At 40.9% G+C, this 24,389-nt stretch overlaps 1 protein-coding gene across 2 annotated transcripts in view; it reads left to right on the top strand.

Moving 5' to 3' along the window:
- Positions 1-24,389, top strand: part of Rapgef5 (Rap guanine nucleotide exchange factor 5) — a 253,743-nt gene that overhangs the window by 197,575 nt on the left and 31,779 nt on the right. For both annotated transcript variants that reach the window (XM_041638782.1, XM_041638784.1), the window contains exons 12-17: positions 8,073-8,151; positions 12,187-12,331; positions 13,490-13,587; positions 19,797-19,827; positions 20,574-20,652; positions 22,829-22,978. In XM_041638782.1, coding sequence (XP_041494716.1) covers positions 8,073-8,151; positions 12,187-12,331; positions 13,490-13,587; positions 19,797-19,827; positions 20,574-20,652; positions 22,829-22,978 — 582 coding nt within the window. The remainder of the gene's footprint in view (positions 1-8,072; positions 8,152-12,186; positions 12,332-13,489; positions 13,588-19,796; positions 19,828-20,573; positions 20,653-22,828; positions 22,979-24,389) is intronic.

The raw sequence follows: 24,389 nt of genomic DNA on the forward strand, positions 1-24,389 counted from the left end.
AAGCTGGGTATCCCCGACCTCGAGGAAGCCGAGTCAGTCGGAAGCTGGGTATCCCTGACCTCAAGGAAGCCAAGTCAGTCAGAAGCTGGGTATCCCCGACCTCGAGGAAGCCGAGTCAGTCGGAAGCTGGGTATCCCTGACCTCAAGGAAGCCAAGTCAGTCATAAGCTGGGTATCCCCGACCTCGAGGAAGCCGAGTCAGTCAGAAGCTGGGTATCCCCGACCTCGAGGAAGCCCAGTCAGTCGGAAGCTGGGTATCCCCGACCTCGAGGAAGCCGAGTCAGTCGGAAGCTGGGTATCCCCGACCTCGAGGAAGCCGAGTCAGTCGGAAGCTGTGTATCCCCGACCTCAAGGAAGCCGAGTCAGTCAGAAGCTGGGTATCCCCGACCTCAAGGAAGCCGAGTCAGTCAGAAGCTGGGTATCCCCGACCTCAAGGAAGCCGAGTCAGTCAGAAGCTGGGTATCCCCGCTACTGTACTTGCGTGAAGCTGCCGTGGGCATTTCCTGTCATGACCATTCACTTGCTTCCTTGGCAGTCCACGCTAAGATGAGTGCTGTCGTTATTGCCGTACGGTCTGCATCCAAGTCCTGAAGACTTCTGTAGTTGCTCCTAAGTAGCCCTAACCTCCTCATGTTAGTATGCTGGGTGGTTTGGGTTTTGATTTCTTTTATATTTTTCACACACAAAATGAAAATTACCCCTTTGGGGTAATATTTAGATCCACTTCATTAACTCAATTATATTTACATAACAACCCCATAAAATGGTCTTACCAAACCTCCTACTGTTCCACCCTGATATGACTATAGAGACTCAAAAAAGATTTTTGTTGACAAAGAAAACTGACTGTGGTGAACATGGAAATGAAAATCTATTCTCATTGATACATAAAAGAAAGTATATTCATGTAAAATCAAATCAAACTAGATAATTGACTAAATGTGCCTTAATATTTTATTTTTTAATTGAACACTTCTTTTTTTTTTTGGTTTTTTTGGTTTTTCGAGGCAGGGTTTCTCTGTGGCTTTGGAGCCTGTCTTGGAACTAGCTCTTGTAGACCAGGCTGGTCTTGAACTCACTGAGATCCGCCTGCCTCTGCCTCCTGAGTGCTGGGATTAAAGGCATGCGCCACCATCGCCCAGCAATTGAACACTTTTTTATACAATATATTTTGATTATGTTTTCTTCTCCCCCAGTTTTCCAAGTTCCTCCACACCTCTCTACCTACCCAACGTTATGTTCTCTCTCCTTTTTTCTCTCTCTCTCTGACACACACAAACACACACACACACACACACACACACAAAGAAATCAAATAAGCAAAAGACCAGTAAGAGACAATAATTGCCAAAATAAAGCAAAAAAGTCCACAAAATATACTATTGAGTTTGTTTTGCCTTGGTCATCTACTTTTGGACCTACCCTGAAGTTTGTCTTCTGTCCCCAGTAAGACTCCACTGGAGAAAACTCATCTTCCCTTTGCCATCTGGTATCAATGGCAAATAGCTTCTTGTTTAGGATGGGACCCCATGTCCCTCCCTCCTCTCATTGCTATAAGACCCTGCTTGATGGAACCTGTGAGTGCTCTGTGCATTCATACGTTCATCAGTCCTGTTGTGTCCTAAGGACACTGTCTCCTTGGAGTCATTCATCACCCCGGCTCTTCCTGCCTTCCTGCACCGTATGGCTCAGTGAGCCTTAGGGAGGAGGGTTTGATGAAAACGTCTCATTTAGGACTGAGTGCTCTACACATTGCCAAGTTGTGAGTCATTGTGTTAATTTCTATCTATTGCAAGAAGAAGCTTCTCTGATGAAGGCTGAACAAGTCATGACCAATGGGTATAGTAGTATGTCATTAGGTATCATTTTATTGTCACATTTATTCCTTTAGCAGAGGTAGTTTTTAATCTAGGCCCAGATTCTTGGCCACCTTATTGGTGTCAAGTATGAGGTTCTTTTGTTTGTATATTTGTTTTATTGTGTGTGTGTGGGGGGGGTAATTAGTTTTTGTTGGTGGTGTGATGTAGTATTCCCCTCTGAATGCTGGGAATATGATTGGTTAATTAATAAAGAAAACTGGCTTAGCCTGATAGGATAGAGTAGAGCTAGGTGGGGAAAACTAAACTGAAAGCTGGGAGAAAGGAGGCGGAGTCAGGGAGTAGCCAGGAAGCCATCGCCAGAGACAGACATGCCCAAACTTTGCTAGTAAGCACTGCCACATGGCAATACACAGATTAATAGAAATGGGTTAAATTAATATGTAAGATCTGGCCAATAAGAAGCTAGAGCTAACAGGCCAAGCAGTGATTTAATTAATATAGTTCCTGTGTGATTATTTTGGGAGTCTGGTGCTTGAGAAATGAAAAGGCAGCCTTTCTACAACAGTGGTGTTTAGTTTTTGTTTGTTTCTTTGTTTTGAGACAGGATCTCACCATATAGCTTTATCTTTCCTGGAACTCTCTATGTAGACCAGTCTGGCCTCAGATTCATAGAGATTTGCCTGCCTCTGCCTCCTGAGTGCCCAGCTATTTCTTAATTCTTTTTTAAAATAGTAGTAGGTGATAGGAAAAGCTCTGTGTTATATCAGTAAACCGAATCATAGGCCTGGATCTTAGAGCCTTCTCTGCCGAGGCTGCAGATGGGAAATGCATAGTAGTCAAGTTGCACGCTACTGAAAACCAGAATTCCTTTTGCCTCCAGTGTTAATCATTATTTGAATGTAGCTTTTATGCTATAAAAGGCAAGTTGGATTTTTTTTTTCTGGTTGTGGTAGTGAATGCCTATACTCTGTCTAGTACTTGGAGGTTGTAGCAGGAGACCAGGGGCTCAGAATTTTTTTCTTATGCATATAACTTGAGTCTGAAGCCAGCCTGGACCAAGTAACATGCTGTCCCAAAATACAAACAACCACAAAGTTTTAGAAAACTGCCTTGAAAATACTTTTGGGGGGTAGCTGGGGATATAGAGTACATACTTAGCTTGCATGAGGCCCTAGGTTCAGTCTCCAGCACTGTACTCTAATACAAGCATATTTTCTTCTGGAAGAGGGCACAGGATATTCCCAAGAGTTTGGTGATGAGCCAAGAATTTAGGCCTATATTTAGTGATTCAAATTCTAAAGAACAGATTTCTCTGCATATTAATACCTAGGAATTTGTAGTGTTAGAAATCAAAATGAATACATCTCTCTATCAGAATGTGAGTATATAAATTGGTTTAAATGAAAGATGCTTTCATGAATACAAAAGTGCTTCTGCCTACATTCTTAAATCACTATTAATTCAGCACTGTGTAATATAACGGATAATTACTGTGCTTTAATATGGATGCTAGTGGATGTGCTAGTCTTTCTAAATAGCTATTGTTGGCTAATAGTCTTGGGGGAACCATTCATATAGCCATTGTGGCTCTAAAAAAAATCTCTAAGTACCAGTGGGACAGACGTTTTTGAAGCATGGATAATATAAAATAAAATGCACTTTTATTTCAAGTGCATCATTTTGATTATAGTTTTTATTCATATCACTCAATTACATTCATTATCTTTGCAGCAAAAAAATAAAGGACTGCTTGTTATGTGAGGAAAAACTTTCAGAACAATGCAGTAGCTGAGAAAGAAGACTTTGATTGGTTGTGTTGGGAATCTGATCTGTTTACTGGGATACTTAACTGTTCTGTTCATTAGAATTTTAACTGGAGATGGTTTTATATGGCCTTATTGTTTTTGTTTTAATTAATATTTCCATGGCAGATAATTAGATAAGAACTGTTGAATTTTAAATATGGTCATAGCTTAGAGGGAAATTAGCATTTCTGGGTCAAAGCTTTTCACAAAATATTGTGATACTTGGGCTGATTAATTGCAGTGAAAGCCAAATAGGTTGCCACTATCCAACCAGACTCCAGCAGTCGGCATGGAATGGCTACTTATGTCAAAGTTAATGGTGTTCTTTTTAATATTAGCTACTAATGGAGTAAATCTTGATTAGAAAATAGTTCCTACTTCTTTAGATCCAGCTGAGTGTAAGAATATCTTACTCTGTCTGGCACATCAACCTTTTTAAGTGTCAAACCTAAAATTTAAAAAGTGTGAAGTTCCTGATGGGGTTACCTGGTGCTTTCTGAGTCTTGGTGGCTCCTACTTGTAAGAGTTACCGAAGACCTCAGAGCAGGCTACTCCATTGTCTGTGCCGTCTGTGCCTTGCAGTATGTTCCAAAAACAGCACCTTAACTTCTAATCATATCAGAGAAGTTAAGTGTTTTTTTTTTTTTACAAGAAGCTGAAGAGATGGGTCAGTGGTTAAGAGAGCTTACTACTCTTGCAGAGAACCTGGGTATGGTTCCCAAAGTACATATAAGACAGTTTTCCACCATTCATAGTTAGTTCCAGGAGATCCGCCCCTCTCCTATCATCTGCAGGCGCCACACACATGGCACACATACATACATTCGAGTCAAACACATAAATATAAAATAAAAAACACTTTAAAAGAGCTCTTATCAATCATTTATCATATTTTTAGTATATATGGGGAAGTATTCCAAAATGATAGCTTTCAGGTGCATTCCAAATTACATAGGTTTTCAGGCATCATGGATATGGCTGATTTTAATTTCAGATATTTAAAAAGCTGTAATAGAAGTCATTACATATGCCCAAATCTTTCATTATAATTACTAATTTTTAAAAACAGGCTGTTAGGTTAACTGGTTTGGGGCTTCTCCTAGCCTTTATAAAGAGAGCTGTGGGGCTTATAGCCAATCTGTCAATACAGGCTATGTACTGTCTGATTAGGTACACACTGTGTCTTTTTGTGCTAGGCTTAGCTTTTACCTAACAAAGCCTGTGTACACCTATTTGGAGCCTTTTAAAAAACAAATAGAGTTAGCCAGGTAGTGATGACACACGCCTTTAATCCCAGTACTCGGGAGGCAGAGACAAGTGGATCTCTGTGAGTTTGAAGCCAGCCTGTCTACAGAATGAGTTCCATGACAGCCAAGGCTCCACAGAGAAACCCTGTCTCAAAAAACTAATAACCAAAAGCGTTAAAACAAAAAGACAAGCAAGTCAGGTTGATGATTTGCTAGCATGTTGCAGTGTGAGAGGACTTGAAATTTAGGCTTGTAGTGGGTTTTAGATGCCATTTGTCATATTAATTGTTTTGATAAAGAACATTATGCATTAGAAAAGTCTTCGCTTCACTGCTGGGAATTGAAATTAGGGCTCAGTATAAATTATAAATATTTTTTGTTAAAAATTCTACTATGGTCTTCATTAATCGGCATCTTGGTTCACTTTAATGGCTGCTTGCAATGTGAAGGCAAACTCCAGCTGGGAAGATGGCTCTGTGTGTAACAGCACCTGCTACCTGAGTATGCAGGTCTACACAAGACTCCCCAGTTCCCATGTGAAAACCAGGCTTAGCTGTTCATGGACCCATAACCCCAGTACCTAGGGCAGTGCCTTAGTCAGTGTTCTGTTGACCATGCCAACTCTTGTAAAAGAAAGCATGTAGTTGCAACTGGCTTACTGTTCATCATCAGCATGGCAAAGAACATGGTGTCGCATGGGCAGCGTGAACCTAGAGAAACAGCTAAAAATTCTATATCTGGATCCACAGGCAGCAGGAAGAGAGAGAGCCACTGGACCTATTGAAACCTCCAAGCCCCTTAGTGGCACACTTCCTCTGACAAAGTCACACCTCTTAGTCCTTCTCAAACAGCACCTCTCCCTGATAATTAAACATTCAAATAGATGAGCCTATGGGGGCCGTTCTTATTCAGACCACCACAGGCAGAGACAGGACCAGTGCTTCTGGCAGCAACTCTAGCTCCAGGTTCTGCAAGAGACCCTGTCTCAAGGGAATAAGGTGGAGAATGATAAAGTAGGACATCTTATGTTCTCCTCGGACCTCTACAGGCGGACACGCACATACACACACACACCACATGCACATATACTCGCAACACAATACATACACAACACATACATACACCACACATACACACAACACACACAGAACCACATGCACACATACACACAACACAACACACACATACACCATACACACACATAAACACCACACCATATACAAAACCTTTTAAATATCACTGTTTGCAGCCATTGCCTAATGTAGATCAGAATTATCTTAACATTGTGTTGCCAAGTGAAACCTAGAAACAGCCCTGTGGCTGATAAAGGACTATTGGTGTCAACTTATTGGAGTGGGATTTGCATTTGTAGATACAGCCTTACTATTTGCATTGATTTTTTTTTTAATTTTTGGAGAAAATTTATCTAGCTGTATATAACTAAATTCTGGAATTTTTCTTTTGTTCAGTATTCGTAGAGCTATGCAGTAGACAATTAGTTATACCAAGCATTTATTAAAGTTTAGATCTCGGACAACAGAACCGATTGGTTGTCCTAGCTCAAACTACTCTTCCAAAATACCACATTCTGAGAAGTTTGTAAACAAAATATAAATCCAGTTATTTTCACAGTTAGGAAGGCCGGAAAGCTCAAAAGCAAGACATTGCCTTAGTCAGTGTCTGATGAGGACTTGATCCCAGTTCAAAGCTGGTGTACTGTGTGCTCACGTAGTAGATAAGGAAGCAGGCACAGAGGACTTGTAAACATCACTAATCCCAGCCATAAAGGATCCACCCTCTAGACTCCATCCAGTCCTAATCACATGTCAAATACTCTGCCTTCTAATTTTATCATGTTAGGGGGTAGGTTTCAATTTATGAAGTTGGAGGTGGTACCAGTCTTCAGTCTGTAATAATACATAATTCCATTACCTTCATAATTTATTAGTGTTTCATACGACTAAAAATGCTCTTTTCACAATGTAAAAGATGAGGAAGTTAAATGATGCCGGAAGTGAGTTAAAGAGACACGACAGAGCGACCAAGGTGAAGCTACTTTGCGTTTTACACATGATCTCTGTTGCTTTGGAAGTTGTGTTGGGGGTGGAGTTTGCCTGTTTTGTACCTTCATATCACATGTCATCTTTTCCCAAAACACTCAGAAAAGAGGGATTGGGGCTTGTAGGGTCTGGGACACAGAAAGTACAATGATTAGTGTGTATAAAAATGTCAAACCTATTATTTCATACATTAAAAATATGAGATTACAAATGGAGTTAGGAAGAAGCATTTTTTAAGGCTAGAATTTAGGCTCCTCCTGACTTTTGCTGGCATTGGATTGGTCTCTCCTCACCCCCGAATTTGCCGGCATTGGGTCGGTCTCTCTTCAGCCCAGACTTTTGCTGGCATTGGGTCGGTCTCTCTTCACCCCTGACTTTTGCTGGCATTGGATCGGTTTCTCTTCACCCCTGACTTTTGCTGGCATTGGGTCTGTCCCTCTTCACCCCTGACTTTTGCCGGCATTGGGTCGGTCTCTCTTCAGCCCCGACTTTTGCCGGCATTGGGTCGGTCTCTCTTCAACATAGTAAGGAGATCTTGCATCACTTTCTCAGCTTTTGTTTGTGGTATTGATGCAAACTTGAGGCCTCATAGTACTAGGAAAGCAGTTTATCCACCATTGAACCACTCCTTACAGATGCATCGAAAGGTAAAAGTGAACGGGCTTTCCCTGATGTGTGTCTTGTGGCTTTCTTAATCCTTCTTCTAGTCCTAAATGAAATGAATGGCTTCGTAAACTCTTGCTTCCTCAGAACTTGAAGGCTTCTTTTTCTGTACAATTGGAGTATATATCTCAAAAGGCTTAGGAACTTCATTTTTTAAAACACATATTTATGCTATGCACTGGTTTTCTTTGTCTCTCTCTCTCTCTCTGTTGTTTTTATTGAGCTATATATTTTTAGCCACTCCCCTTCCTTTCTCCCCCCCTCCCTTTCTGCCCTCTCCCATGATCCCCACACTCCCAATTTGCTCAGGAGATCTTGTCTTTTTCTTCTTCCCTTGTAGAAATCTCCATGTATGTTTCTCTCGGGGTCCTCTTCACTCTAGCCCCCAGTCAGTCAGCATGTTTCTGCAATGGACACTATTCAGGTACCTTGTCCATCCTTCCTCTGCTCACATTGTGTTTGTTTTCTTCTTTTGCAGAGACGCTCCTCGATGACTTCCTTCTCACGTATACAGTATTCATGACAACTGATGACCTGTGCCAGGCGCTATTGAGACAATATCCTTCATTAACTTCAGGACGCTCTGCGGGCTTCCTCTCAGACAGATGTCCCACATTACGAATTAACTGCCTTTCCTAATTTACTCAACCCACAGTGAAGTGTGAATGTGTTAAATATTAATGTGATGCTATCCAAGGTGAAGATGGAATGAGACAGGCTAGACAGGGATAGCAGGGAATTCAGGTCTGCTGTCTTCATAGTCTACTGTGGGCAAAGGGTACTGTGAATATCGTGTTTACTTTATATCTGCTTCTCATGGTTGCTTAGGGAGCTGGAAGGAAACTTGCCTTCTAGGTAAACTCAAGTGAACAGGTCAAGTGGATCGACAATAACAAACATTAAGTATTTTTATAGAGAATCAATCATTTAGAGTTAGACTTCTTGTGCAACACCCCTCTGTGTCTGTGTGTGTCTGTGTATGTGTGCACATGAACACATATGCGTGTGTGTGTGTGTGTGTGTGTGTGTGCGTGTGCGCGTGTGTGTGTGATATCATATTTTTGGGAAATCTCTCTGGACACCTGAACTGTCTTCCCCGTAGGAAATCCTTTCATCCCTGGATGTAATTGTCATCTATTTGGAGTGTTTTCACTCACTGCATACTTTCCTCCAGTGTCAGGTGGGATTAGAAGGTTAATCGCTTGCTAAGAAGCCTTATAATTTTACTCGGTAACCAGAGAGGTTCTGCAAACTGATGAGAAATCTCCACCAGGGCTTCTTGCCTCACTGTACTTAGAGAAGATACCTCAAAAGCAATTAAGTATTTAATAAATTAATTTAGTTAATTAATTTTATTTCTAATAGTAATAAATTAATTATAGCCCTTAAGCATTTAATAAGAAACTTTACTGATTTTAATAAAGGAAACTAGAGATTCCACTTCAATCTCTGTAGGAGAACACGAATAAAGTAATCCCACACCAGCTCAGAATTGAGTATAATAAAGCTTCCTTTATTTAGGAGGGACTCACAGATCACTATCCTCTGCACAAATGGGGAACAGGAATTGAATCCATCAGTCAAGGGAAAGGGAGAGAGAGAGAGAGAGAGAGAGAGAGAGAGAGAGAGAGAGAGAGAGAGAGAAACATGTTTTTGGTGCCCAATGCCACACCCATGGCACACATACCTGGTACAGTATCTCAAAGCCATTGGCTGAAGGAGGTTCCTCAGCAAATCTCCATAGGAAATGTTCAGGAAAATGGATTATAAGCCAAAGATTTGATTAAAATCTAATGATAATAGCCATTTAAGATTCTTTTCCTGTTAAATAATTGTTATATGTCTCCCAACTATATCCCAACTATACTGCATTTTCCCACCTAAAAGAATACTTTAAAACTTCATAAGGTGTTAAAAATAAAACATCTCTTAAAAACTTATGACTAAGTCTGCTCTACAGAGTGTTCAGAACAGCCAAGGCGACCCAGAGAAGCCCTGTCCCAAAAACAAAAACCAAGAGTATTTATAGATTTATATATGTGCATATGAACCAGAAATAACATCTGTTTATGCACGTGCTGCTTTGGAGCTTCGCTGGACCCGCCAACCAAACAGATCTATAGCTATGTTGACAGTTCTAAAGTCTGACCAATAAAACTGATCTCGAAATATTAGTTTTGAATTGGAAAATTTCAACAATATGCGGATTTTTTTCTCACAGTTTTGAAGTGGAGTGTTGTTTTTTTTTAAAAAACAATAATTATGTTTTTAAATTTCTCCTTCAGATGTATTTTGGGAAAGAAATCTGTGAGCTAATTTCATCTTCATTTTAATGCTTACCTACTTGAAGGCAGTTACCACCCATTAGCTCTAAAATTATGTCCTATAGCAAACTGTTGTCTTCAGCTATGGTCCGAATATTATTTTTATTACCACTTAGTAGTGTACTGGCCCTGTGGATGTTTCCAAAGAATGTCTGAGGGTCTCCTTGGGTATTTGTGTTGTTCAGTCTTTAGCTGGGACATTTTATATGGAATTTTAGTTCTTTCTGCAACTTTTTCATTATTAAAGTCCTCATTCTTGTTTGTGTTTTCTCATGATTTATAAACACTATTTGTAGACTGGGACTATTTTAGAGTGCTTGGATATTTTATATGGATATTTTTATTGTAATAGGTTCGAATGGCTTTTGACTTTTGTCATAGTAAAGCACATTATTTAGGTTCATAGCCAGGGCCAGCTAATATTCAGCGCATTGCAAAGATCCTGCAGCTCATCCTGTGCACTTCCCCCACTCCTCCATTTATAAATCAGTATAAATAGGCCTGGGCCAAATATAAAAGAACCTATACCTTACTACAGAAGTAGAAGAACAAATGCCAGTTTAACCCTTAAGTGTTCTAAAAGGTACATATATCACGGGGAACATGAGGTTAAGAAAACAAATATTAATGACTGTAAATTGGGAATAATAGTTGAACACTCAAAGTCTTGACATTGCTTTATTCTGCTGATGCAAGACTGTCATACTTAAAAATGACATTTGAATGAGAAGCGCAGAATTTCACTAGAAGAGATTAAAGTTGTTGGTGTTTCTCAGCTGGCTACATCTTCCCCCATGCTGGCCATTGTGAAAACAGAACACATGCAAACAGACATAACACAGAGTTACCCTTCAGAGTTGCTTTTCAAGAGAAAAATTGAAAGAAATAGGCACTCTAACAGAAGTTTTTTGTTTGTATGGCTCAGCTGATTTTACAAGAAGAATTTAAAAGTAGCCACAAAGTAACCTTGCAAGTGAGGGAGAAAGTGAAGGGAGCCATGTGTTTACATAGTTACGAAGTCTGATGAATAATAGCTCCTTTCTGTTTTGCAGCTGTTCATCGGCATTAACAGATAGACACTCTTGATGAACCATCTCATAATGTTTCCTATGTCTAGTAGCTTTTCAGCTCAATCAGTACAGCCAGGGCCCAGGAATGTTGGCGAGGCTGCACCTGTAACCCCAGCTCTTGGGAAGTAAGGATCAGAGGATGAAAAGTTGAGGCAGCCTCTGCTGCAAGAGACTTTGTCCTGGAGAACAGAGAGAGACTCATTCTGAGGAAATAAGAGTATGTGAATTTAGACAATTCATTCCTAGTCATCTAAGCTTGCTACTTTGAAGTTATTTTAATAATTAGTTAATACATGGTCATTATATATAAATTAGGAAGTGACAATTAGTAAAATGACTCAGCTATTCTCAAATCTCGCTACTCTGAAAAGCCACTGTTAATCATCTGTATATCTTTCTAAGTAATTGAAATATTCATATAAGCATTGTTAAAATAGTCATGTAAGCATTGTTAACCCAAGTAGAAAATGCTGCTGTCTTTTGGTTTTTATGCTCAGCAGTATGCTGTAATGTTCATGTAATGACCCCCATTTTCATGTCCTCAGAACCACTTATTTAACTGAGTTCTTGCTGGGACACATAGCCCTTCCCTGTTATGTTTTAAATTTACTTTAATGAAGGTGAAAATCTCGACCCTTTTATCTGGGCCCTTGCACATTCATCTGGTTCTTTCATCAAGGAAATTCTTAGGATCCGGCATTTGAATCAGATCATAAATTGTGCTTCAGACAGCTGTGCTCATCTGGAACAACTTTAGAAGCAACTGCTTTTATAAAATATGAAGTTCTGCAGATCACAGATGGCCTGGCTTCCTTCTGATGTGCCTCACTGACACAGTGTTCACCTGTGCTGTGAGGCCGCATTTGCCTTGGAAGTGAGTCTGAAATCAGCGGGCCTTCCTGTGTCCTTTGAACTGACGTGAAGCCCACACTGCCCCTAAGACTTTTCCAGCAGCTGCAGTGTGAGGTCCAGCCCTCAACTGCACGGTCTCCTTCTGGGGATCTTCCGTTTGCTCCTGGGTTTGCTTTCATGCCTTTCAGAGCATACTGTCCACTCTCCCTGCTCAGGGTCTATTCTTTATCCAGCTCTGAATTCTTTGGAAAATATGCTGTAGCCTACTTTGTAAAAAGCTACACCAAATAGGCCTTTTCACATTTTGTATTTCAACAACACGGTGTTCTTTCTTAACCATTTGCACCTATTCTGCTAAGAAGCATCAAGGGGAAGAAGAAAAATCAGATGTCCCTTGTCGGAAGCGTAAGGTCCTACATCTGGTTTCACAGTGGATTGCTCTGTACAAAGACTGGCTACATGAAGATGAACATTCAAAAATGTTTCTAAAGGTACTCCTACAATTTCAAGTATTTTGATGTTGAGTGACTGATTTTATTTTCATCTATATGATTCAAAAAAATCTTATTTTTAGTCATTCAGGTTTTGTATGTCAAATACAGTGAAAGTATAAATTCATTCTAACTTCCATGCCTGGCATTCTCTATAAAAGGAGGAAATTATTTTAATAATTTTAAATATATTATGAAAAATTATATATGATAATATTTATATATACTAATTTTGGATGATTTATTTAAATCATGACAATCTTTTGCAAATTAGATAAATAAGATAAACCAAAATATACTCTGAGATTTAATGCTAGATTTATGATAATGTTAAAACGAACAACACCTATATAGGCAAACAGTACTTGATAAGCATTTAAAAATCTCCTTAATCATATGTATATTGTATCATAATATGAAATCTAAATACATGATGTATTTGAAAATATATTTAAAAATAGATACTTGGCATTAAACTTTGAAATAGTAACAATCTGAAAGACACTAACCTAGATAAACCAATCTATCTAAATATTAATAATTTATAATATGTATTTACCATGGACAGTTCTCTGGATTAGAGAGTTTGGCTTATTTGACCATTGTATTGGATATACAAATCAGCACAAAGAAAGGTTAGACTGGGATTTTAGCAAGAAATCTGCTTTAGAATAGTTAAATGTCTGAGCTCATTCTGCCTATCATAAAGGACATGGCATTGAACTTACCATTCACTTAGCCATCCCTCTGCCTAAACTCGGTTATTTTTCAAACCTACTGGTTATTTTAATTAATATGTTTTCCTCTCAGGTGGTCATGCAGGTGTTCTGTTTTGTGATCTAAACTACTTGTGGAAAATCTCTGAGACCCAGTTTCTAGCATCCCCAACAGACAGCTTTTAAAAGCAGTCTAAGAGAGCAATGCGGCGGGGGGGGGGGGGGGTTGAGTAGCTAAGGTGAAACTTCAGTCCTGAGTTTCACCTCACTTCCTGCAACAAGATAACCATTACCAGAGCCTTTTTTCTTGGTGATGGTACAGGGACTGAATGAAGGTGTGCTACCACTGAGCTATATGGCTGGCCCTGTCTTCATCTGAATCCTCACACAACAGGCAGTGAATGGTTACAGTTGCCGTTTCTTGTCTCCACCCTCTCTGCAGACCATCTACAGGAATGTACTGGATGATGTCTACGAATACCCAATTCTCGAGAAAGAACTGAAAGAATTTCAGAAGATACTTGGGATGCATCGCCGGCAGTAAGTATTTAGCTTTTCCCATAGCAGTTAATGAATGCAATAGCCAGTGTAAGAATTTAGGCTGGCGTGTACGTACAGTCAATGATTTTTGACATCTTAACCCTGGATTTATCTTGATTACCTAACATTTCTAGTAGTAAATTATGTGTTTTTATTTTTGTGAATAAAAATAGAACACTAGTCATACTCACTGACTTTTTGTTTTCTTTTTAAGTTTTCTATGATAAAAGCAGACTGGGCCATGAGAACCTAAGTACATAAAACCAGTAAATTATTCCTTAATTTTAAGTCTATATTAAGAAAATATCTGTAAATAGGTCCAGTGAGTCACAGAGCATTTCGTAAGCTCAGTGTTATGAGGTCCCCGAGGTTTCCTTTCTCTTTAGAAAGATTGGAGAAAGCCCCTTCCTCAAGTGACTGTGGAGTGCCCGAGTGTCCCAGAAGTAGCACTCACACGTCTTCAGATTGGCAGTACTTGCCTTTGCTTGGTTTAACTGATTCTCTGTTAATTTTGGTAAATGAAGACACTGAGTCATTATTCAGTTCCAAGGTCCAGTCTTTGCCATGTCTATCCACTTTGTAGTGCAGTTCCTTATTTTTAGTAGCGTGAAGCAAGTACACCATCAGGTTGGAGATGCTTTTAAGACTTCAGCAACAGTGAGTGCATGTCTCAAGAAATGCAAGTTCAGGCCTTTGAGATCACTGATTTAGCTGTAGTAAAGGGGCCCCATCATGAATGAAAGTTGTACATAGATCAGTCTTAAGGAGCAAGTGAGCCTTTGGTTCAGTTGTCAGGATTGCATGTCTGAAAATTGGGTGCAAGGTAGGACAGTGTTTTAGAAATGATCACAGTATCATATACATATATGAATAGCTTAGTATTGAGTTGAAATTATAATTAGTAAATGAAACAAAAAAGGAAAGAAACTGTTAAGTTGGGAGCATAGCCCCAGCCCCTAGCATCCATCCCAGCCTCTCTGGCCTGGGAGTGGTATTGGTCTGGATTCCAAATCCCAGCATGGCAGGGTATTTGAGTGAGCTCCCAGAGGAGAAACACGTGGTTTTGAGGTGTGCATGGGCTCCCTGCTGTCCTGTCTCCCCGCCATGTGCTCGGCCACCTGAGAGCGTCATTCTTAATAAAACAATGGGCATTTTGATTCGGTTTGATTTGGCCTAATTGGATTTTTTGTGCAGGTGGAGCTGCCCTTTTCTTATTATTTTTACTTATCAGAAACTTTATGACAAAATAATCTCTCCTTTGGATGTGGCCCTGCACTATGAAGTAGAATTGTTACGGTTAGGAAACAGTAATGCCTGGTTTAGTATACTTAAATATATTAACTCTATCACTGAAGTCTAGTACATTCCATTAAAATTTTTCCATTATAACAGAAAATAGTAAGTTGGATTGAGAAAATTGTAGTAGGATACGGTTGGGCTAGAGGTGTAGCTTAGGGTTAACTATAACTGTGGGTCATGTCCCACAACACAAGCGCACAGAGAAGGGTTGGGGCCTCGCTTCTTTAGTATAAGACTAAACGAGACGTGGGCCAGCCTTCGCCTTGCTCTCTGTAAGTAGAAAGCACAATGCATGTGTCCAACAAGTAGCTTTTTTTCATCCTAGTTCATTTGAAACTTGGAATGCAATTTCAGATACATAGTAGATTAATGGTGAATAGTGTATTTTATCTTTTTGTTTTGTTTTTGAGATAGGGTCTCACTCTGTGGCCCAGGCTAACATGAAACTTACTCTATGATCCAGGAAGACCACCATCTTGCCTCTGCTTAGCCTCCTGGGTGTAGGGATTATAGACATGTACCACTATACCAATCAGTTTTGTTCTCTTTCATTTGTCTACTTTAATGACATTTATTTATTTGTTGTAATAGGAGTGGCGAGGCTGCGTCCCGCCACCCAGCTAGCTTTACACCTGAAATAATTACATGGAAACTGTATTCTTTTAAACACTGCCTGGCCCATTAGTTCCAGCCTCTTATTGGCTAACTCTTACATATTGACCTAACCCATTTCTAATAATCTGTGTAGCCCACGAGCTGGCTTACCAGGAATGATCTTAAACTGCATCTGCCTGGAGTGGGAGAATCATGGCAACTCCTTGACTCAGCTTCTTTGCTGGCTTACCAGGAATGATCTTAAACTGCATCTGCCTGGAGTGGGAGAATCATGGCAACTCCTTGACTCAGCTTCTTTCTCCCAGCATTCTGTTCTGTTTACTCCGCCTACCTAATTTTATGTCCTATTAAAGGGCCAAGGCAGTCTCTTTATTTAACCAATAGAATTAACACAAGCCAGAAGACTCTCCTCCATCATTTCCCCTTTTTCTGTTTAAACAAAAAAGGAAGGCTTTCATTTTAACATAGTAAGATTACATATAACAAAAGAGTTATCAAGCAAGAATTATAGTTACAATATTTATATCTATTTCATCTTTTATCATAACTAAGGAAAACTATAACTATAACTAACCATTCTTCAACTCCATCAAAGACTCCAGAAGGATATAATATTACCTAAGCAAACAAGAAATCCAAAGCTCTAGAAATGACAGAGACATCTCGCTGCCTGTACAGTCACCCAAAGTTCCTCTGTACCGTTGGGGTATCCATCTTCAACCTTCAGGCCCGTAGTATCCAGCAGACATTTCCATGAAGCAGGAAATTTCAAAGACAGTTCAGTCACTATCTGCTGTGTCCTGCAGAATGTCTCACAGACTCTTTCATGAGTCATGAACCCCGAAGGATCATCTCACCTTTAGGCAAGTTCAGCAGTCCTCTCTCTGCGGGTTCTCTGTGTCCAGTTTATGCAACAGTCCAGGCAAGAGCAGTTTCTTGCCCAAATGGCTATCAAACTCCATAAGAATCCTCTTTGATGCCCATCTTCCTCTTGAAGTAGATTGCTGCCGCCAGGAGCAGACATGTCTCATTGTCATGAAAAGTCCTAAGTTATTAAAATATTTTAAATGCCATATTCTGCAGCCTTTGAGAGATATGAAGAATACCTATCTGAAATATATCTCTATATATCTAGAAAATCTAACTAACATGACTACAAGCTTTACTATTATCGATGATTATCCATTAACAACCTATATTTCTTAATTATACAGTACATTTTTAAATGAACTACACAATCACAATACCTTAATCAAGATCAAGAAATACATATACATATAACAAAATTGACCTTAAAATCCATACCAATGCAAATTATTCATACCTATATCATTTCCCCTTTTAAATGTGAAAGAACATTTATAAACAATGTTTTGGGAACATGGGCGCAGTTTTTTCTCTCCAAACTGCTTCCTGCTGAATGGGGGCGCTGTTAATCAGATCATTTAGGGTGTAACCTGTATGCCAGGTTTATCTCAGTTGACAGTTGAGTGAAGTAATTTTTTGAGGGTGTTCACAGCAACTTTTCGGGAGGTCGTGGTCTATCATACCATATGGGGATAGAATCAATCCACAGGGTCTGATCCTCTGTGAAAACAAAAGAAGACCCTCTCCAAAGCATCATATCCTTAGACCCAAATTCTGAAATCGTAATACCCTTATATCCATTCTGGTTTAGCTTGGCAGCCCATGTAATGAAATGTTTCTCTGTACTTAGCTCCTTCACAGTCAAAAATTTTAAAGAAAACACAATGTACATAATCCAGACTCTCTGTGAATTTTCCATTTTTACGTGGCTTATTTTTCTTTATTTCTTTTAATCTCTTAACTATCTGTACTCTGTTTCGTTAAAGACTTTACCCTTTTTTTAAGACATTAACTTTATTCTTTATATTCTTTTTCTTCTCTCTCCCAAGCCTACGTACATTCATCCAACAGTGTCTGAATCTGTTTTATTGTGAATCTGTAATTTTTTTTTTTTTTTTTTACTATCCAGGAGCACTTTGTTTTGCGCCTTTAAATCACTAAGCACTTAAGAATCTAACCTGTGGGGGCTGGAGAGATGGCTCAGTGGTTAAGAGCATTGCCTTGCTCTTCCAAAGGTCCTGAGTTCAATTCCCAGCAACCACATGGTGGCTCAAAACCATCTGTAAAGAGGTCTGGCGCCCTCTTCTGGCCTTCAGGCATATACACAGACAGACTATTGTATACATAATAAATAAATAAATAAATATTTTTTTTTTAAAAAAAAAGAATCTAAGCTGTGACAATTCCTAGGTCAAAAACAGGTAGTGCCTGCTTGCCCTGCCCAGTACAACATGGCGGAGCAGCTCGTGCCTCTGATCCTTGTACATTGCACCAGTAGCATGGTGGAGCTGCTTGTGCCTCTGAGCCACAGCACACAATGACTTCCTTTTAGGCACGCAGCAAGTCTAGTTGCCATCAAACAAATCATAGCACTTTACTCCAAATGCACCATTCAAAAGCTCTGTCTCCTGCAAGAGCCAGACAGAGATTGCAATGGCAGCACAGCCCAGAAAGCTGGCATATTAAAACAGCCAGGTTTTTCCTGCTGCTGAGTCAGGAAAATTTCAAAATGGAGGACGTACCATTTTGTGCTAGCTCTGGGGCCGCCAGGTAGGAGCGGCACTCAGCACTTTAACTCTGAGACTGAGCATGCAGCACAGAAACTCTTTTCATCCAAGTTACATCCAAATCTGACACTCAGAGCACTGCGCAGTCTGAAAACGCGTCTCTGTATGGCGGCAGGAATCCACCATGTTCTTCCGCCTGCCTAAGCCTGATTCTGCCATCTGCCCAAGTGCAGGCGGGGAGCACTAAGCCACCAGCATGGTCTCAGAGCACTCTCCTTCCGATCCCAAGCGGGAACACAAACATCCAGTCCCAAATGCTTTAAAGCCAGAGTTCACGCTGGCAGCACAGCCCCAAGAAGCTGCGCTTTAAAATGACGCAGCATTTTTTCTGCTGCTGTTGCCGAATCAGGAAATCTCTCTACAGCACGCCACCAACAAACAGCAAAAATATGTGTTAAACTCTCTCTCCCTTATTTTTAAGTCTTTTTAGGTTTTTAAGTGGATTTAGTCCATCATGTCGGGCGCCACTCTGTTGTAGTAGGAGCAGCAGGCCGCTTCCCGCCGCCCGCACGGCTAGCTTTACCTGAAATAATTACACAGAAACTGTATTCTTTTAAACACTGCCTGGCCCATTAGTTCCAGCCTCTTATTGGTTAGCTCTTATATATCGATCTAACCCATTTCTAATATCCCTGTAACACCACGAGGTGTCTTACCAGGGAAGATCTTAACCTTCGTCTCTCCCAGCATTCTGTTCTGTTTACTCCACCTACCTAATTTTATGTCCTATTAAAGGGCCAAGGCAGTCTCTTTATTTAACCAATGAAATTAACACAAGCCAGAAGACTCTCCCCCATCATTTATTTGTTTGTTTGTGTTGCTATGTGGCTGTGTCATGGTGTGTGTGTGTGTATGTGTGTGTGTGTGTGTGTGTATGTGTGTGTGCGCGCGCGCCATGGTGTGTGTATGTGATGGTGTGTGTGTCATGGTGTGTACATGGGTATTTATCATGGTATGTGGTGTGTCATAGTGTGTGTGAGTGTGGGGGGGTGTCATAGTGTGGGTGTGTAAGTGCCATGGTGTGAGTGTGGGTGTGTGTCATGGTATGTGGTGTGTCAATGGTGTGTGTGTGTGAGTGTGTGTTTGTGTAGGTGTGTCATGGTGCTCTAGTTTGATCTCTGCTGCTGTGATGAAACACTGACCAAAATAAACAATTTAGAAAGAGAGTCTTATTTGTCTCAAGGGAAATCAAGGCAGGAACTAAAGCAAAATCCTGGAGGGACACTGCTGACTGGCTTGTTCTCCATGACTTATTCAGTTTACTTTCTTGTACAGCTCAAGACTACCTCTTCTGGCTGGCGTCACCCACAGAGAGTTGGGCCTTTCCACAGTATACATTAATCAAAAAAAAACTGCTTACAGGCCAGGGTGATGGAGGCAAATCCTCATTTGCAGTCCCCTGTTCCAAAGTATCGCATTGATCAAAACAAAACAAAACAAAAACCAGCATGTCCGAGTGGAGGTCAGAGAACAGCCTTCAGAGTCAGCTCTCTCTCCACAGTATAGATCTTGGGTTTGGAACTCCGGTCCCCAGGCTTAGCAGTTAGCGCCTTCCCCTGCTTATCTGCCTCTCTGGCTCATCTGTACAGCACTCCTGAAGTGGGTCTTCCGCAGTCTCATGTCTTACCTTTTTCTTTGTAGCACTGTTGATGAGTACTCACCACAAAGGAAGGTAGGTAAATGCTTTCCTATCTGCAGGGGAGCAGGGAGGGGGTCTGGCTTGGAAAGCTTGCCCTGCCTGATTTAGCATTTTCCTTGCAATTAAAGTGAATACTGCCTCAAATCTAACATAGTGAGATAGGGAAACCCAGGGATGCAGCCTGCATTGTCCTGCCTTGCTTTATCTCAGGCCTGATTACATATGAACCCTTGACTTTTTGACAGTGTGCATATTTTCTGATACATTTTAAAGCCTCAGAACTTCCCTACTGTTACCAAACTGATAGAATTTTGAATTTTAAACTGCTCATATGCCTCCCTATAAATCCAAGTAAGAATCTTAGCTAGAGGATTTTCCTTACTCCAAGAGTAAGTCTTCTGAAAATTTTCAGCAGGACAGAGAGATGGTAGCAAGTGTGTTGTATTTCCATTGAACTTGGTGAGGGGGAATGTAGGAGAAGACATTGGTCAGTGTCTGGGAAAAGGTGGGTAACCATAATTAACCAATGGCGGGAGTGTGAAATGACCTCGCAAACTGGAAAAGGCAGGAGCTAAGATTGCTATAACTGTGTCTCAGAACTCGCACTGGGATGAAGAAAGTGTCTTCTAAAGAACTGTGAGTGTTTCTGAGGTGTCCTCTGCACCAAATAGACCAAGGGGCTTTTGCTTGGCTAACTCTTTTGGAACGTGCTGTAAATAGCTGTGACTTTTCAGAGGGCAAGGGTACATTCATTCATTGTTCTTTCTCCCTTTTCGCAGAGTAAAGCCCTTTTCCACCAATTCAGTCTTAAGGAGAACTGGCTGCAGCATAGAGGAACTGTGGCTGACACAGAGGAAAGTGAGTAGGCACACAAGAGGGCCAGCATCCTCCTCCAGGAGCACATCTTGCCTACAACTGTCATTTCTAGCCATCATTCCTCTTTAGCACAAATGTTAATATCAAATGTCATGGCTTTTTTTTTTTTTGGTTTGAGTTAATGCAGTGTTTGTTCAAAGACCACGATATTCTTACTTGGAGAAGCAAAGAACAGGAATGTGTGCACAGAACCAGCCCTCTCGCATTCTACAAAATACTCTGGAAACTCAACTTTTGCTTCTCTGAGCCTTCCTTCTGGATCTGGCTACCCATGGTCCATGGTTCATGATTGACCAGAAGGGCCACCAAAGCCAGTGTGCAGGGTCTTAGCTGAGTTGGTCCCTGAGATTTAGAAGAGCAAATGTTCAGAGAATAAGGAGAGAATGGGTGTGAGAGACGGTCACCAGAAGCTCCAGGGTACTCAGTCAGTGGTCCTTGTTCAATAGGGCTCACGACATCCCTTGCGGGTAGAGGCATTCAGCAAGCACAGGGGAAAAGCCTTGTGAGCGTTTTGGAGGTGCTGGTATGTTTTCAACTAGACGCTCTTATGGCAGAGCCTAGATGGTGCGGAGGTCCCTGTTTGAGTAGAGGTTGAGTCAGGGCAGGCCGAGAGACAGGACTGAAATGCCTGTGCTGTTGTCAACTTGAGAAGCTTTCCACTCATCCTCCTCCATGTGCTAAAGGGTCAGTGTTTACTATTTGTTTGAATTTTCTAACAATGCCAAAATAATTGTCTTAATGACAAACAAACAAATCTGTCCCATGGCATAGGCTAATGCCCCCTGCAGCAAGGGTTCTGTTGGTCTGTGTTAGCTGTCTTCTGCCCCAAATGAAAGAGCAAATGCAATTACCTTACCTCCTAATGCGTTAATCGCTGACCTTCCTTGTCCATTTCTCTTATAATTTAATTGTGGAGTTGGCTAAGCTGAGCTTCAAAGAGACTTCAGCATGGCAAAGCCCCAGGCTCTTCTTGTTTATCAGTTTATTACGCAAGGACAAACTCAGCCTCTATGTAGTAGTTTATAGGCTCAATCTTTACTCCAAATCTCCATTTCCCTAATGGAAGAGGAGGAGGAGGAAAACCTCTCTCTTTCCCAAGTCTGCTGACAAAACATGAAGTAATGATTTGTCAAAAGCTACTGATCTAGTGGCACGCTGTGGCACACCTAACCAAAGCAAAGACTAGAGTGTCTGGTGCGGGCAGTGTATCTGTTTGAGGCTCGATGATAGCAGTTGGCTCTGGGCTTGCTGCCTTTTCATTTCTAGAAAACCATCCTTGAGTTAATTTTGTGATACCATTTACATAGCATATAAAATTTCCATTAAATCTGTAACCCCCTGCTTATTTTTGAGAAACTATAGAAGTTTGTCTGAGCATATTGTTGTCCTGTTCAGTCTAAAGAAGCTAGCATTTGCATGCTAAAGGAAGCTGTTGCAGGAAGTAACAAGTCAGTGATACTCATCACTACTAAAACTATCTCTGCTTTGCAAATCATGAAAAGACTTTTTGCCAGAGCCCAATCATCCTGACAGTGATAATACGCTATTAATCATTAATAACACTGCAAACATTAAAGGGAAGTTTTCCAAAGCTAGAAATAGGACCTCTATTTAAAAACTCAAACGCAAATGGATATGGGTCGAGGCTGAGGCTCATGCAGGCTCATTCTCAAATGACTGAGAAAGCTGCACACAAGAACCAAGGCAAATGACAGACTTTCAGATCAGCTTCCAAGAATTCCGGTAGCAAGTGTGCAGTTCTTGATTGGGCCACTGAGACGGTCCTGAAATGGAGTGTAAAGTAAAAATGTATGCATTAGACATTTTAATACGCTGCTTTGGGAGATCTTCGTAGCTCTCAAGGAAGGGGTTCAAAAGTACAGTCTTTGGGGCATGGTTTCCGTGTCCTCTAACCAGGCAGTCTGTCCCCAGCTCATGCTGCTGTGACTCAGGGATCCCTTGCAGTGTGAAAAACCATGCTCCTACATGGTCCCTGCAAGCATATGCTGACAAGCTGCACCCTTGCATCCTCATGTCCTAAATGCATCTAGCTGCACATCCTTTTCACTTAAGACAACAGCGAGGTGATACCTTAATTAGAAAAGTCTGTGACCTTGTGATCACGATTCTCTGGTTATTGTTCTTTTGACTTCTGCAGTTTTTTGCCATGTGTATATAACGGAGCACTCCTATGTCAGTGTGAAGGCAAAAGTTTCCAGTACGGCCCAGGAGATCCTGAAGGTTGTGGCTGAGAAGCTGCAGCGAGCTGAAGAGGATCTGGCTCTGGTGGCCATCATGTTCTCTGGAGGTGAGTTATGGTCTTTCCTTGAATATTAATCTTCCACTGCATCTCCACCAGGAGGAAGCAGAGTAGGCCATTCTGCTTCTCCTTTCTCTGCCTGCAGCTGGATGACCACAGCAACAAAACAAAGTGCCTACTAGAGGTGTTTCCATGACAACAGTGGGGTAGTGCTGGATACTGAATTTCCTCCCTTGAATTGAATAGGAAGATGTGCCAGTGTTTTGAAATGTATTAAAAGCTTTTTGTGTTTTTTAACATTAGATAAGCCTTCCATTTTCATATTTAAATTAACTTCAGAAATTGTTAAAGGATTTAATTACTGTACAGAGAGGGGGTAGTCTTGAACTAGTCATCTTGCTGGCTGAGCATTGAATATTTCGACTCTGTTAAACAAGAGGAAACTGTAAGGCAAGCCACAGCTCACAGGCATTGCTCTCTCAGGTGCACATGGTAAGCTGGGCTTTGTCCCAGCTTCGCCTGTTGGGCCTTGTTTGTCCTACAAGGAAGCTTTATTGTCTGTCTTGAATAGATCATGCAGATTACACGCTGACATTAGTGATGTGTGCAGCCTGGACAAACCCCTTGTTTTCACTGGAGCCTGCCAGATTACAATGTCACTGGCCTCCTTCTGGGCTTACACTCTTTATCAACTATCTCATTAACTAGCCATGAGGAAAATTTGGAGAAGATGACTGAGCATGGTCAGTTGCAAGCAGAAGCACTACATTAACTAATCAACCAGTTGGTGTTGGGGGATGGGAGCAGAGACAAGGCATTCCTGTTTACCCCCAGTGACTGTTCTGCAAGGAGAAATGGACTCGAAATATATAGAAGGATAAAGCATTATGTAACAAATCATTATTCCTGCTACCTTCTTGCTCACAGGCTGGTCAAATAGTCTGACAAGTCAATCCATTACACATACAAAAAATAAAAATTAAAGAACCACAAAGCCAAAGCCATTCCCTGTAAGCCTAATAAAGCCCTTCCTTTCCTAGAACTCTCATTGTACAGCTTAACAAAACACCATCCAGGGCTGAGGGTTTAGCCCATTGGTAGAACACAGGTCTTGTATGTACTAGATTGTGGGTTGAGCCCCAGAAACACCTCTAACTCCTAATTATCAATGAGAAATAAAAGCAAAAATTTGCAAAGCATGTTAACCCAGTGAACTTCAATAAGGAAATGATTTGGGGGTGGGAGTTGTTTGCTAAAAACTAGAGATGGGAGCTAGAGAAAATGGCTCAGTAGTTATAAGCGTGTGCTGCTCTTGCAGAGGACCCAAGTTCAGTTCCTAGCTTAAAGCCATCTAAAAACACCAGATCTAGGGACTCTTGACACCCTCTTCTGGTATCCGTGGGTATTGCATGCACATGGTACACTAATGTGCATGCAGATAAACATTCATATACATGAA

The sequence above is a fragment of the Microtus oregoni genome, unplaced genomic scaffold, assembly GCF_018167655.1.
Source record: "Microtus oregoni isolate MIOR12 unplaced genomic scaffold, Mior012 000056F_ref0000123, whole genome shotgun sequence".
Lineage (NCBI taxonomy): Eukaryota > Metazoa > Chordata > Mammalia > Rodentia > Cricetidae > Microtus > Microtus oregoni.